The sequence below is a fragment of the Atractosteus spatula genome, chromosome 5 (genome assembly GCF_055471065.1).
Source record: "Atractosteus spatula isolate fAtrSpa1 chromosome 5, fAtrSpa1.hap1, whole genome shotgun sequence".
Lineage (NCBI taxonomy): Eukaryota > Metazoa > Chordata > Actinopteri > Semionotiformes > Lepisosteidae > Atractosteus > Atractosteus spatula.
This window is the reverse complement of record NC_142710.1, coordinates 64971579-64987765: the sequence shown is the minus strand read 5'-3', so window position 1 is coordinate 64987765 and position 16187 is coordinate 64971579. Positions and strand designations below refer to the sequence as shown.

The 16187-nt window shown below is 52.6% G+C and overlaps 2 protein-coding genes across 2 annotated transcripts in view; one reads left to right on the top strand and one right to left on the bottom strand.

Moving 5' to 3' along the window:
* Window positions 1-778: 778 nt before the first annotated feature.
* abhd14b (abhydrolase domain containing 14B) lies at window positions 779-9687 on the top strand. The gene is made up of 4 exons (XM_088915598.1): window positions 779-876; window positions 2648-2900; window positions 5966-6207; window positions 6989-9687. Exons 2-4 carry the CDS (start codon window positions 2687-2689, stop codon window positions 7169-7171), a joined length of 639 nt encoding a protein of 212 aa, XP_088771724.1. The 5' UTR covers window positions 779-876; window positions 2648-2686; the 3' UTR covers window positions 7172-9687.
* A 299-nt stretch (window positions 9688-9986) lies between these two features.
* cacna2d2a (calcium voltage-gated channel auxiliary subunit alpha2delta 2a) overlaps window positions 9987-16187 on the bottom strand; it is a 252724-nt gene continuing 246523 nt past the window's right edge. Inside the window, exon 38 of the mRNA XM_088915597.1 lies at window positions 9987-15635. Coding sequence (XP_088771723.1) covers window positions 15507-15635 — 129 coding nt within the window. The 3' untranslated portion in view covers window positions 9987-15506. The remainder of the gene's footprint in view (window positions 15636-16187) is intronic.

The window sequence follows — 16187 nt, the reverse complement described above, 5'->3', positions numbered from 1 at the left end:
ATAAGATAAACTCAGACAGAGCTCAATATAAACAGAGCTGCGATGCGTCCTGGGTGTATGCAATATGTCCAAGTAGTGCAGTCTGCCGAATACCATGAAAACTTTCTGTGCATGTAGCCGTTACGGGCGATTTGCTGAAGGAGCTGCAGGTTGGCTGTTTCATCTGCTGGACTTTGACCGGATGCTTCGGTACCGTTTACCGGACGGTAGGAGAGATGCACGCAATCTCGCCCTCAAGGTAAAATAACGCTCTTGTCTCCTGAAGCGCTGCTGCTCCGTCTTCCCTGCTGGTGAATTTCGTCCGTTTTTGTTGGATTGACGCGCTGGGCTCTGTCGTAAAGCGCTTTTCCCCAGGGGGCTCATAACGCTTGAACTGAATTGTAAAACACCCCGTAGCTCCGGGAGGAATAGGGACATGGCGTAGGTAAGCACGAAGTCCTGTCCTGTAACGGAGACAAAACTGGCGAGTTCTGATTCTAACCCCCCCCCCCCCCCCCATTGACATCAAAGAGATTATTTCCCTGGAACAAACAAGGCACATCTTCCTTAATTAACAAAAAAATAACGCCGAAGAACTCCCAACTACATTTCAACATAATTTTTCGAGGCAAACTCGTTTCGGGAGCCGCTGCCCGAACGGAGAGAAATACGAGTGTCGAGTAACAGGATGATTAATTTCTAATTCACGGTTAAACTTGCTGGGGAGTTTGACCAGTTTTTCCACCGGTCAGAGCGCTCGTCCGGGTGGTAATGGGTTTATGCTCCAACAGTCCACTAGTGGGCAGTAAAGGGGTTTAGGGAAAATAGCTCTTCCGGGCTGTAGAGTAAACTCGAGGGGTTTGTCTTGCTGTGTGGAAGAACGCAAAAGAAGTTAAGGTAATAGTATTCGGTTTTACCGCTGAATTATCATAGCGATAGCTCTGAAGACGTGGGGTTACCGTCCTGTAGTGTGTTAAGTGCTTTGCTAGTTTTGTTCGTGGTTTTTGTGGCGCAAGTTGCGGAAACGTGCATGGACTTTGCTCTGATCTTTCGGGTCGGTAACACGCCAGTATTTACAGTAGCCAGGCTTTGCCCGAATGTGTTTAAAAACTAAAGTCTTGCACGTCTTCGCGGAGCAATACTGTGAATATGACAGAAGTCAGGTCGGTATGTTTTGTCGGTGTATCCAGGTCCGCATACAGAAAAAATCCATGCAGAATCCCTTCTGTATCCAGTTAATCATACATTTCACAATCCCAGTTAAACCGTATTGTGTTACAAGAAATAGGGTAATATACGGTTAAATAGATTTCCACGATAAAGCACGGAACTCTCTACTTTTGACAGGCTTTTAAAGTAGACCTTGGAACAGTAAATGTTATTGCCACAGTCTATGGGCATACTGTATCTGTAAAGCCTCTTACAAGTTAGGCAACACTTGAATGTGCAAATAAATAAATAAATTGTTTCAAGAAGGTCCGATATTAAAGTAAAACTTTTTTTAAAGACGCATAGCAAAGATCTGTACCGAGACACTGAAGGAGCGTTTTATAACGTCACGTATAAGTGACGTCACCCTCCCGCTGCCGTCGCTTTCCTGTTTTGGATTAATAAAAAGATCAACTCGGAACAAATACAAACTAATAATAATAATAATAATTCAAGGAGGGAGCTGCGTCAGCCTGCGAAGGCTGCAAAGGAACAAGTAAAGGTTTATTCCAGGCTGAAAAGAGAAGAGACACAACGTGTCCTCACACCTGATGAAGGCTTCGTGGCTGAAACGTTGTGTTTCCTTTCCTTTCTTTTCAGCCTGGAATAAACCCGTTATCTACTAATAATAATAATTCTTTGCACTTATATAGTGCTTTTCTGGACGCTCCACTCAAAGCGCTTTACAGGTAATGGGGATCCCCTCCACCACCACCAGTGTGCAGCCCCACCTGGGGATGAATTCCCCCCTGGTCTTCACCAGTCACGGCCTCCTGATGATCCCCCTCTCTGAACTGGCTCCATCACCCTGCTCTCCTCCCCACTGAGAGCTGGTGTGTGGGGACCGGACTGGAGCATCATCCAGGTGGGGGTACACACCTGGTGGTGGTGGAGGGGGTCCCCAAAGCATACAGTGCTTCGAGTGGAGTATCCAGAAAAGCGCTATAGAAGTGCAAGGAATGATTATTGTTGTAAATATAGTTCTTGCCACTCCCCATGCGGAGTGCCTGCACCAGCTCCTGATCTGGAATAAAAGAAGCTCAAGAAGACAAAGGGCTGAACGGTAGAGAGAGGCAGAAGAAAAGCCCCTGTTGTGCGCTGAGCTGAGAACAGGTAGATTGTTCTGCACATATCTGAGGCGGGCTTGGGTTTAGTGTAGCCCGCGCAGGCCGCTGTGGGTCACAGCAGGTGCTGCCGCAGTGAGCGCGAGGACGTCCGAGGGGCTCCACACGACCGATAAAGACGAGAGCCTCTCCTTCGCTTCAGCCTCACGTTATTAACTCGTAAGGCTGACTTTCTGTAGCGCGGAGGGCCTGTTTTCGCCCGTGCCCTCTTCACAGGGCTGGGAACGGTGCTGGAGCTGCAGGGGTGCGGCGCGTGGCGAATGGGAGGGCCGCCGGGCCCCCTCGCGACCGCCCGCCTGTTCAGAGCCTGGGTCTGTGGCCTCTCCCGCTCGCAGGTGCGTGTCCCCCGGCTGGGCGGCGCGACTGCAGGCGGCATGCCGGCGGTGAAGATGAGCGAGGGCCGGGTGGCGCTGGCGACCGGCGGGCCGCCCCTCTTCTACCGGCAGGCGGCGCCGGCGGAGGGCCCGGCCCGGCTCGCAGTCCTGCTGCTGCACGGCATCCGCTTCTCCTCCGAGAACTGGCTCCGCATCCGCACCCTGGAGACGCTGGCGGAGGCGGGGTGCCGCGCCGTCGCCGTGGATCTGCCAGGTACCCGGGCGCACCCCAAAACACCGCCCCTTCCCCCTGATCACGTCTCTACACCCCAAAACATCCCCCTTCCCCCTGATCACGTCTCTACACCCCAAAACACCATCCCTTCCCCCCGATCACGTCTCTACACCCCAAAACATCCCCCTTCCCCCTGATCACGTCTCTACACCCCAAAACATCCCCCTTCCCCCTGATCACGTCTCTACACCCCAAAACATCCCCCTTCCCCCTGATCACGTCTCTACACCCCAAAACACCATCCCTTCCCCCTGATTACGTCTCTACACCCCAAAACACCATCCCTTCCCCCTGATCACGTCTCTACACCCCAAAACACCATCCCTTCCCCCTGATCACATCTCTTCACCCCAAAACACCATCCCTTCCCCCTGATCACGTCTCTACACCCCAAAACAACCGCCTCTTCCCCCTGATCACATCTCTACACCCCAAAACACCGCCCCTTCCCCCTGATCACGTCTCTACACCCCAAAACATCCCCCTTCCCCCTGATCACGTCTCTACACCCCAAAACAACCGCCTCTTCCCCCTGATCACATCTCTACACCCCAAAACACCATCCCTTCCCCCTGATCACGTCTCTACACCCCAAAACAACCGCCTCTTCCCCCTGATCACGTCTCTACACCCCAAAACACCGCCCCTTCCCCCTGATTACGTCTCTACACCCCAAAACATCCCCCTTCCCCCTGATCACGTCTCTACACCCCAAAACACCGCCCCTTCCCCCTGATCACGTCTCTACACCCCAAAACACCGCCCCTTCCCCCTGATCACGTCTCTACACCCCAAAACAACCGCCTCTTCCCCCTGATCACGTCTCTACACCCCAAAACACCGCCCCTTCCCCCTGATCACGTCTCTACACCCCAAAACACCGCCCCTTCCCCCTGATCACGTCTCTACACCCCAAAACACCATCCCTTCCCCCCGATCACGTCTCTACACCCCAAAACAACCGCCTCTTCCCCCTGATCACGTCTCTACACCCCAAAACATCCCCCTTCCCCCTGATCACGTCTCTACACCCCAAAACAACCGCCTCTTCCCCCTGATCACATCTCTTCACCCCAAAACACCATCCCTTCCCCCCGATCACGTCTCTACACCCAAAAACACCATCCCTTCCCCCTGATCACGTTTCTACACCCCAAAACAACCGCCCCTTCCCCCTGATCACGTCTCTACACCCCAAAACATCCCCCTTCCCCCTGATCACGTCTCTACACCCCAAAACACCATCCCTTCCCCCTGATCACGTCTCTACACCCCAAAACAACCGCCTCTTCCCCCTGATCACGTCTCTACACCCCAAAACACCATCCCTTCCCCCTGATTACGTCTCTACACCCCAAAACATCCCCCTTCCCCCTGATCACGTCTCTACACCCCAAAACACCGCCCCTTCCCCCTGATCACGTCTCTACACCCCAAAACACCGCCCCTTCCCCCTGATCACGTTTCTACACCCCAAAACACCATCCCTTCCCCCTGATCACGTCTCTACACCCCAAAACATCCCCCGTCCCCCCCGATCCCATTGACATGCCCCTTCCCCCTGATCACATCTCTACACCCCAAAACACCATCCCTTCCCCCTGATCACGTTTCTACACCCCAAAACAACCGCCTCTTCCCCCTGATCACGTCTCTACACCCCAAAACACCATCCCTTCCCCCTGATCACGTCTCTACACCCCAAAACAACCGCCTCTTCCCCCTGATCACGTCTCTACACCCCAAAACACCATCCCTTCCCCCTGATCACGTCTCTACACCCCAAAACAACCGCCTCTTCCCCCTGATCACATCTCTACACCCCAAAACACCATCCCTTCCCCCTGATCACGTCTCTACACCCCAAAACATCCCCCGTCCCCCCCGATCCCATTGACATGCCCCTTCCCCCTGATCACATCTCTACACCCCAAAACACCATCCCTTCCCCCTGATCACGTTTCTACACCCCAAAACAACCGCCTCTTCCCCCTGATCACGTCTCTACACCCCAAAACACCATCCCTTCCCCCTGATCACGTCTCTACACCCCAAAACAACCGCCTCTTCCCCCTGATCACATCTCTACACCCCAAAACACCATCCCTTCCCCCCGATCACGTCTCTACACCCGAAAACACCATCCCTTCCCCCTGATCACATCTCCACACCCCAAAACACCGCCCCTTCCCCCCCAATCACGTCGTTGTGCCCATGTGCCCATCTGTGTGCTGCAACACCGCGATGAGACACAAAGATTAAACCACTGCGACACTGAGGACGAGCGAAAACATCCGTTTTTGGTGGCTTGACGTGCCTCATGCTAAACGCAGGGCCTGACGGAGGTGGTCACACAGGAAGTTGATATCTGTATAGCGCGTGTGACGTTGGTGTGCAGAAATCGGACAGTTGTACCCTTTTTGGCAGCGCTCGTCTGATGAGTGCACTGGGATGTTGCCATGGGCTGGCGTAACTATGGGAGCTTTTTGCTTGGTGAGCTTCTCCACGATCCCCATTCTCTGGTCCGGAGTGGGGCAGTTTGTCTTAGGCCCAGTTAGGGCGGATTTTAACAGCCGAATGTTCGGTGTCTCCGCAGTCCGCTTCATGAGTGGATGGACGCTCAGAGTGTAGCTCTGTCGGCCAGGGGAGTTCCTCGCTGTCACTCCTGTGTCGACGGAGGCTCTCTAGTGTCCGTCCCCCACTGGGAAACGGAAATGAAAAGGCTGGGCTCAGCCCCAGCAGGCAGGCGTCGGCGAGGTGGAGGACAACAAGCCGCTGTGCGGTCCGGCGTGACTAGCTTCCCATCGCGGGCGGGTCAGAGGCCTTGCTGGGTGAAGTCAGTGGCGCCCAACTTCAGCTGCGCAGGTTCTCTCTCCACCTCTGCTCTTTGGTGGCCTGACCCGGTTGGACCCGAGCTGAGTTGGGAATTGGCCCGGTTCAGCACGCACGTGGCGTGCAGCTGGTGATGAAGCAGGGAGACCTGGAGAGAGCCCGGGGCGCGTGCGGGCCGCGCGACTCGAGGGGTGACGCTCTGCCTTCTCCAGGGCTCGGGAACTCCAGGGACGCGGCGGCGCCGGCGCCGGTGGGGGAGCTGGCTCCGGGGGATTTCCTGAAGCAGGTGTCCGAGGCGCTGCAGCTGGGGCCCGCCGTGGTGGTCAGCCCCTCCCTGAGCGGCATGTACTCCCTGCCCTTCCTCCTGCAGCACGGCGGCATGGTCAGGGCCTACGTGCCCGTGGCCCCCATCTGCACAGAGAAGTTCAGCGCGGAGCAGTACAAGGCCGTGCAGGTGAGCCCTGCAGGCAGGATGCCTCGTGTGCCCTTAACGAGTTCATTTGATCAGTCGGCGTCTTATCTGGCCTTAATTCCCTCTGTCCCAGGAGCATTCGCAGGGAAGTCAAGCACTGTGGCTGCTTGTCAGCACAGGGGGATAACAAGCAGATTTGCTGCTTTCATTGCCCACTGTAACTTCACAAGCACTTTGCAGGAATCTGACAAGCGGGGGTGCAGACAGGCGCCTACACTGCTGCGCGGCTCAGAGTTGGAGCCTGACCGCACTGAGAGAAGCGGTGCTGTAGCTCAGCTCGGTCCTGCTCCCTCGTTCACAGCCGCAGCTCAGTGCCTAGAGAGCTGGGTGAAGCTGGCAAGTCCTTCCAAAGAAAGCTGACATTGACCTGGTTTAGGTCATTAAAACCTGCAGAGTCACCGGCACCAGAGCTGAACCGACCTGCTTTAGTTTGCCTAACCTCAGACATCCCCGTAATTTGCACGATATCGAGCATTCGACTGTCATCCTTTTACATTTTAACCGCAGCAGTCAGGAGTGCCCTGAGAAATGCAGATGGCAGTATTCCGGTTTATGGTTTGAAACTGTACCTCAAGATTTTGTTTAAGTGAAAGATGGGAGCGATGATTAGTGCATGCAGCAATCCTGATGGTCCCAAGAGGATGGCCTGTAATTAAATGTTTATTGCCGCCCGGTGTTCTAATACTTTAGTTTGTGCAGCAAGTTCATCTCATGCATGTTATACTGCTGTGGCACTGACTGTGTCACCCCCCCTCTGTTGCAGACCCCAGCCTTGATCGTCTATGGTGACCAGGACACCCAGCTGGGGGAGGTGTCCCTCGGCAACCTGAGGAACCTGGCCAATCACAAGGTGGTGGTGATGAAGGGGGCGGGGCACGCGTGTTACCTTGACAACCCTGAGGAGTGGCACAGGGTGCTGCTGGAGTTCCTGCAGTCCCTGGAATGAGTGAAATTCTCGGGGCGACACAGGAAGGCAGGGAGAGGTTTCAGGAGGACAGACCCACAAAGTCTTTCCTCTGACAGACGCATTTACTTACACTAGTCTTCTGCATCCCCTCACTTAGAGACTTTAATCCTGAGCTATCTTTCAGTTTCCAGTTTCATACCATTGAAATGTCATTGTGATTGAGGTTTTATGTGTGAGGAAGGCTGAGGTGTTTGCCAATGTTGTGCCTCTAGCTGAAGTGAAAGCTGGAGGTTGCCGATTGATAGATTTTCCACTTTCTTTAATGATTGTAATTAAACCCACGGATACCGTTTCTGCAGCATTCCAGGTGTGAGCCAGAGAGGTGATGAAAGGTTCCTTTAATCCAGGGATCTCCCAGTGTCCTGGAGGGCTCGTAGCTGCCCGTGAACTCGCCAGTTTTAAAAGAGGTGGTGATCGGTTAAGCAGGTCAGACAGACTGCCCATGCTGGAACCCGAGGCATCAGACATCAGGGGTAGAGCATGTTGGTCTGGAGCTCAACACCCTTCCTGACAGGGATCGGACCCTTGATTCATGCGCACCCTAGCTCAAACCCCCTGGACCCCCAGTCTCCGCTCAGAGGGTCATTTGAAACAAAAATAGAAATAACCTCCAGCTGCCCCAGCTCTATAATTCTCTTAATTAAACTGTTTGCTGAACTGATCCACAGCTGATTGAGCCCTACAAGACTTACTGGCCTGGGGCTCTTCGGTTAGGGGTTGGAGGCTCACCTTCAACACTGCTCTTTGAGGAACCAGCTGGAAGAGACGAGCACCTCGCTGTGCCGAACAGGTGTGTTTTAATGGGGTGTTGGGCACAGAGGACACTGCTTTATTATCGACCGCTCAGCGTTCGCTGAAGTCGGTGTTGGCGTTGAGCAAAGTGTCGATTAAAAAAACGCCAGCTAAGCGTGAAATTACACCACATTTCGGAGCTTTACTCCAAGTGAAAATACAGAATAAGGTCTGATGGAAAAGCGTCTTATGGGCCTTTGAGAGAAGATGCAGGATTTCCTGGGGCTGGGAAGTCATAATTAGAAGAAGAAAGAATGGCGCAACTTGACATTTGGTGTGAGTGAAGGAAGAAAGGGTGAACCTTGTTTTAGTTTAATGGGTTATTCTTTTTTTTTTTAAAAGGGCTCATAGAAAAATAAACCACCTCCAGAAACTGAATTTGCTCCACATCACTTTGTACTGAGTAACATTGTCACACCATTAGCTAGAGGAATGTATTGCTGCTGTGGGCATGATGCTAACTGGACCGAGACTTGTTCTTCTACTGTTTCACACCTGCTTAATAAAGCGGTTCCACGCATGCACAGGGTGTCCAGCCATCATTGCTCTGCTCCAGAGTGCCTCTGTCTTCCCCAGGGTCCGGGTTACTCCTCCTCTGAAGGCTGATGCTGCAGCCCCCCCACACTATCTTTGCCTGTTTCCAGTTGGAAAGGGCAGTCTTCCTGCAAATCATGGATTCTCACATCTGCCTCTTTGGCCTCCTTTAGGAGTTACAACAGAGCTTTGAGGCACCCAGATGATATTCCCGGACGCTACTTTCCGACTTAAAACAGGGTGTGTCAATATAGCTCTTTAGCAATACAACTGCATGTGCCTGGCTTAAAGGAACTAGCCATGTGCTTTCGTCATCGGTTTCAGCTGCTGGAAAGACATGGGGCTAGAGGATGGCTAAAATCTAATGACCTGAAATCTCTAAGCATTTAAAATCTGAGAACAATTAATCTAGTTTTTAATTGAACTGTAAACTCCAGGAGTGGGAAGTCAGGTTTTAAATTAGAAAGCTGGGGACACAAAACCCAGTTCCTGGGGAAGGCCCAGTGTCCTCTGACCTGAATTCTCAGCGACTTGGCTGGTAATCAGCTGTAAAAGCCCCTTCAGTAGACTCCCCCTGCAGCTAACTGAAAAAAAACAGGAGACGCAACCCCCAGGAACAGAATGTGAGAGCTCTGTTATAAAAAGTGACGCAGCAGGGCCAGCGGGATGAACTGACCCTGGCAAAGGGAACAGGGAGTTTGGTGGCAGGAGAGGTTAGAGTCCGTAGCGCAGTGAATGCATGCAGAAGTGAAATGGATTTTTTTATTTTTTTTATTTGTGCAACTCTTGTACTGGCTGGCAGCTGCAAAAAGTGTTAAAAGCACTGGACCTGAAACCTAGTCCTGTAGGGACACTATGGGGTGTTTTTTCAGCTCCTTTTCTTGCAGGTTAATGATAAGGGGGGAAAAGGTTGAAGGGGGGGGGGCTCCAAAATATCAAGGGCAGACAAATTAAAGAAAAGTAGCCACGCTGGGCGTTAAAGAATTGGAATGTTACTCTTAGTGCTGCAACTGCTGGAGAGTGTCACTGCTGAACCGAAGAATGAGCTGCGCGATCCCGTCAGAGACAAGAAAGGTCAAGACCACACAAACCACTCGCCAGCTCAGGTCTGAAGTGAAAAATATGAACATTATTTAATAACTGATTCTCTGTAATAAACAATTTGAAAATATTTTACAAGGAGTCACAGACAACGATATTTTACAAATTTTGCCTTTTGCGTCTATTTTGTGTTCTTCTTCTTCTTCTTCTTCTTCTTCTTAAGTCTGTACAAAAAAGAATGGAGCGATGTGGACAAAGCTTCTCAGACGACATGAGCTGCGTTTCCTCACGAACATGGTCACCAGCAGCGAACAGGCAAACCCCGAACAGACAGACAAAAAAAAAAATCAAATCGCTTCGATTTCAGTTTAAAACGTATGATTAATCGGTAGTGCTTTTTTTTTTCCTCATAAAAGCTGAATTCTCGTTTCGTTAATGATTTTTTTCCATTGTACACTTTTTGTCAAACATCGTCACATAGCACCAAACTACAGACTACAGAATCACATACACGCTCGGTCTGAGTCACAGGCTTTCTCGAAAGACGCACCTACACAGAGACGGTGAAGGAGAATGACCCCCCCCCGAACCCCACCACCCCTCCCCCCCCCTCCCACCGTGTTGGGCTGGAACACTTTTGGCAAGAGGAAAGCATTCCTCGTCCCACAAAACTCCCGAGTCCCAATCCCACCCCCTCCCTCCTGGATCAGAACAGCCTCTGAGGGCCCCCTCCAGCTCGTGGCTGTGATCAGTGAGAATGAATATTTCGACACATACAAGTATATATATATATGGACCTGTACAACTCCCAGCACCTCCATCGAGACTTTAAATAGGACTTGATACCCTGCAACGCAGCTGGCTGCTCGCTGAGCCTGGGGAGAAACAAACACAAAAATTCCTTGGCTTTAACCTCTGACCCTTACTCGGCCGTGCGGCCAATTGGGCTCCCAGCAGGCCGCAGGCGTGGACACAGGCGTCCCGAAAGCAGTCTTCAGGGAGAAGGGGGGGGGGGGTGGTCGCTTTCGGGCGTGTCCTGCGTTACCCTCCTGTCACCCCCCCCCCAGACTGGGAAATTCGCCACTGGGAGGGCACGACCCCCCCCCCCCCTTTCCAACCAGGAGGGAACCGCGTCCGCGTGGCCCGATGGAGACCGCCAGCGTTCCGTTCCTCGCGCCGCCTGTGGAGGGTCGCGGCTCGTCCCAGGAGAGGGAAAAGGAAGAGAACGATGGCAGCCTGCAGGTTGGCAAGGACACGCTCCCAGTCGCGGCTGGGGGTGGGGGGGGGGTGGGGCGGAGGCTGGGCTTCAGCGAAAAGGAGCCATCTTTCTGAGCCAATGGGCAGGACTGGGAAGGCTCTGGTACCAGGGTCCCCCTTCCTAAACGTGGGAACTCACGTCCTGGTCACACCTGGGACAGCGCCACTTGCCGTCCCCAGAGGAAACCTGGCGGACAATTAGCTCTTTTTTAAATCTGAATGTAAACATACAGAGGGCAGTGTGTGCACGGACACTCCTCAAGTATCTTTCTCCCCCCCCTACCCCCTTTCCCCGGAAAAAAAAAAAAAAATTGCGATCCAGGATTTCTGAAGCTGTAAAGGAACATTCACTCTTCCTGTGCTTTTCTTTTTGTTTCCAAAAGTCCTCAGAGGAAAACAGACGAGTTTGCATCCTGGCAATTATTTGCGTCTCGGGCTGCAAACCAGCGTGCTGTGGAGAAAAGCCTTCTCTGTATTGCACTGAATTACTCCAAGCAGCAGGGTCAGCTGGGACCTTCTAGACCTGAGGTGTCCAGCTGTGCAGGAGGAGGACCTCGTTCTCTGGCCGGCGCTCTCTCTCGAAGTCTCGGCAAGACGCCACGTGTCTCGCCGGTGAAGGTCATCGTTCTGGGGCGACTTTCAGTTTCTCAGATTCGGCACCTGTGGGGCGCTGTGATTCCACACAAGGGTTGTGGGCCTCCTTGAATCGCCACTTGCTGAGCACCTCACAGTTTCCCCCATGTGATCTCTTTCGCCAAAGTACCGACTTCGTTAAGCAGCTGAGGGAGTACACCCTGGCCCTCACGGCCCGGAGTTTGGGCTGAGTGCAGTCCTTAGAGCAGGGGTCTCCAGACTCGGTCCTGTAGGTCACCTGTATCTAAAGATTGACAACACCTGGAAACTGCTGATCAGTTAAGAGAGCTCTAGTCCTTGAGAACTAAAAAGACCTCAGAATTACGTTATAAGGTGCCTCTCTTTGTTGCTTAATTGAATAAATCACCTGTCTAACTTGACCACAAAGGAATTGTTCCTGATCACGAGAAAGCAGCGATTTAATAGGGACCAACAAAACCTGTGGATTGGAGCTCTGCTGAACTGGGGTTGGAGTTCCCTGCATTAGGCACTGCCCATTCTCTGATTCTCTGTCTCGACCAGCTCCTGTTACATCTAACAGTTCTACCGCTAAAACACGCCCTGTGAAGAGGAGCCAGGATCATTCTGAGGGTCCGAAAGAAGACCCTACACCGAGAGGCTGAAGAAAATCGAATCTCTTGGGTCTTAAACACGGGGGAAGTTCGAGAGGACACAGACAGCCTGCTCGAGTGCTTCTGGATCAGAACCGATACGAGGAGAAACTAAGGGGGCGTGTTTCTGAGACGAGAACAGGAGGCACTTCTTGACATGAAGGGAGGCGGGAGCGTGGAACGCGCTGTCCAGCCACGACGCCGAAGCCGAGCCCCACTTCCGTTAGCCACCGGCAGCCAAACGCTCTCCTGTTAACCTGTTTCCGGAGGTGCTGCGCGGAGAATTGTGGATACTGAACGCTGTACCTGTACAGCCCCCCTAGTGTCCCGCATCACGGCACAGTTTTGTAGCTCCTCGACACGAGAATCCCGTTGGCTGCCTGTAAGCGTACGGACTTTTTTCAAGCGTCTTTGCACGTCTCGGTGCCCCACACTGATGCCTAGTGGACACCTACAGGCCACGGCCCTCCCGAGATGGCACCCCCGTCATCGAGACGCAGGCCATGGCCTACACACGACATGGAAAACACGAAACGTTATTGTCCGCAATGAGAAGGGGTGTGGTGGCGCCCCCGGAGGCAGACCCGGGCCACAGCCCCGCCCAGAGTTGGCCCGGCTGCTCGGTTCGGCTCGTTTCGGCCCAGTTCGGAACCTACTCTCCTATTTGCGGAACTCCTCGATATTACCAGCTGTGCTACTGCCGATTCTTCATTTCATTTTTCAAAAACCAACAGCGTGTTCGGAGAGGAAGGCCTTGTGTGTTTCCTCCGACCGCCCCCAGACTTGGGACTCGTTACCAAGCAGACAGGCCAGAAACGGGGCCCATGTGGGTGAGCCCCCCGGTGGTTTATCCATCTCATACCCCGCTGGGACTCCCCAGTCCTGGTTAAACACGAGGCACCTTCATTTTACTTGAGTCCCAGGCTGACTGAACCTCCGAGAAATCCCCAGTGTGAGTGGACGCTGGCCGATTGCTGGCTACGCAGCTGGTGTTCCAGAGTGAAAACAGCTGAATGAGATCCTGGGATCAACTAGCTACCGACTACCAAATTGCTGCCTCTCGCATGTGACCTGTGTGTGTCCTTAGAAGGTATTTAGAAACAGATGTGTGCAGCCTCAGCGCAGCGACAGGGGGCCAAGGAGACTTTATTACAGTGGTTCTCAACCTCTGAAACACAATGCCCCCTGTTAGTTAACACAAAACCATAGGCCACCTATTGGCACATGAGCTAATACTCTTATTTAAAAAATGTTTTTTATTTCAGTTGCTATTTCGGAACTTAATCATACATAATTTTAAAATATTTTGTTGCTTTAAAAAGCAGTGAAACAGATTGAAGGTAATAATCTAAATTCACACCTGAACATCGGTTTATTTGAGAGTCCGCAAACATTACCCGTGTGAGCTCTGATGCTGCACAGCTGCAGAAAGTTTGAAAAATTTAGGGCTCTCTGGGAGAAAGAGCACAACGCAGAGGTCTGCAGCTGTGCTTATTTCCCAATCACCGAAAGCTCAGAATATCAGAAGAATTTCAATTAGAAGGCGAGTTTTATGTTTCTACTTAAAAAAATGCTGCCTTACAGTTGGAAAACTTTGGTACTTATTTTGAAGTACAGTAGCTACAGTATATATATAAAAAAAACTCTTGCACACTCCTGTGGATCGTTATATGCCGCCCAGGGTCACGCACCTCACAGGTTGAGAACCCCTGATTTAATATTTGTGTCATTTTTAACGGTCATCCCAGTGGATGTTTTCTCAGCGTGGGAGACGACAGATGTGGAAACACCTGGCAGCAGACTGCTCAGTCAGGCTCCCACAGCGCTACCCCACTGTGCCAAGCGGAGTTTTTTGTTTTGTGCCAAAGCCGCGACAAGCTTCCATCATTCAAAAACACAGGCAAGGTGTTATTTCCACGACGACCCAGCAGCACGAAGAAGCAAAGACCGACCGAGCAGCAGAGAAACGACACAGAGCTCCGACAGCGACGAACACTTCGGTGGACATGTTGCACGTGGGCAAGACTGTCACAGTCGCACGAGACGCCGAGAGCACCGGGGGTGTATTTCCTCGCCCTGGGAGGTGGTGCCCCCTGCTCTTTGCCCCCGCGGATGCATTGTTGTTAATGGTATAATCCCGTGAAGCTCGCTATTGGCAAAGTGCTGCACAGCTATTGTAAACAAAACAGACTAAATGACTGGGGCCGAGCTCTTCCACGGCAGACTGGCCTTCTGGTGCACCACCACTGGAAGGTGGTAGGTGCCTCGGGTACGAGAGCACGCCCTAGACATGGTGGGCGGGTCCCAGCTGAACCACGCAATCCACTGCCGGCCACGACTCTATTAACTGAGACCACCGCCTGCTGGTTCCAGGAGGGTTGGGTCACTTGTGAAGAAAGGTAACATGAACTGAGCACAGCAGTGAACGCCTCAGGACTACAGCTCGTATTAAAGATCAAGCCAAAATTAAATGCGATGAGACAAACAGAATGAGAGAGAAAAAACCCTCCAACAGGCAAGCTGCCAGAAGGACACACATAGATCTCTAGAGCCCTAAACGATTTTGTAAAAGCACTCAGATCTGTGCACAGTAAGATGTCCCTTGGGTAAAAACTACAAATAGCCCACACTGACAGGGTCGTAACTTGGAGACAATCGGTCGCTTGAATGCCAATTCATTTTGAGATTTCTCTGTCCCTCTCTCTCTGTTTTGGCTATATATATATATAAAAAAATTAAGATCACATGAAAAAACTATTTCATTTTGGCAAGAAGTAGATAATAGTGCATAAACAAACTGATGTTAATAAATAAATTCTACTGTTTCCCCTTCAAATCATATCCTACACACGGACATTAGGGTTTGAGTTGTATTTGTCTTGTTGTATACCTATTTGTTGTCATATATTTTTTTCCTGTACACACAAGTGAATGGTACAAAGACTCCTATTGGACACAAAGACAGAAAAATCCTGGAAAACTCGAGGAAGGTCCAGAAGGGATGGGGACGGGAATGGGAATGGCCGGTGTTGCCCCCGTCCCTGCCGGTCGCGGGTGATCGATGGAGTGAGACAGACGGATGAAGCCGCCGACAGCAGGAGGCGTACAAGAGGGCGTCCATCTTTCGTGGGGTTTGTCTCCCTCCCACGCTGGCGTCGATGCGGTAGTTCCCGTCTCCGAAAGGGGAAGGAAAGGAGCGCCTCTCCGGCGTGGACATGTTCAGCGGGCTACGCGGCCCAGAGAGTTGCGGGAGCAGGAGTCGAGAGGGACGGGGACGGTGCTCCAGGGCTTCCAGGAAGGGAAAGACAAAGGAAAAGACACGGGGCAGGGCGGGGCAGGGCGGGGCGGGGCGGAGGGGGGGGAGCAGGAAGTCCCCGTCACCACGACAACCAGGGACCGACTTCGGGGGTAGGAAGGGGAGAGCCGTGGGGGTGTGGGGAGGGCAGTTAAAGGGCGGGGGCGAGGGGCAGGAGGCGGGGGGAGGCAGCCAGGTGGAACAGCAGCAGCTGGAGAGCCAGCAGCACTCCTAACGACGGCCCGAAGGAGTGGCCCCGGCCGCAGTCCGAGGTGTTCTCCTGCCGGACGGGAGACACGGAGAGGGAGGGAGGGAGAGAGAGAGAGAGACGGGTCAGAGTCCCAGCGTCCCGCCTGCCTCTGTGCAGGAGCGGAGTCTGTGCCGCGCGACTCTTATAAATGACGCCCTGCACGTCGTCCCTCAGGAAGAGGACAGTTTGGTCCTGCCACTGCAAGTCTGCTGTGCTGAAAGCACATAAACCTCAAACAGAAGGGAGAGCAGTGCAGGCGCTGCTGAAGGCTACAGGCTCTGCCTGAGCACCTTCCTCTACTCCATGCTAAACCACGCTTCTGTAAATACAGTGAGACCGTACACGCTAACCAGAGCCCCTACTGTCCCGTACAATAAATGTCGCCCTGCTGCCTGGACCTGTTTTCAGGCCCTGCGTGATGTGTGCAAACTGCAGGATAAGCGTTGTGGCTGTTGTGTTACACACTCGGATCTCCATGATGAGGGCCGGTCATTCGAACACACTAGAGATCTGCACAGTTACTAATCTCTCACTAGTGACCAGGGACATCCTAGAACCGCACACTGTTGGGAAAACCAGCTG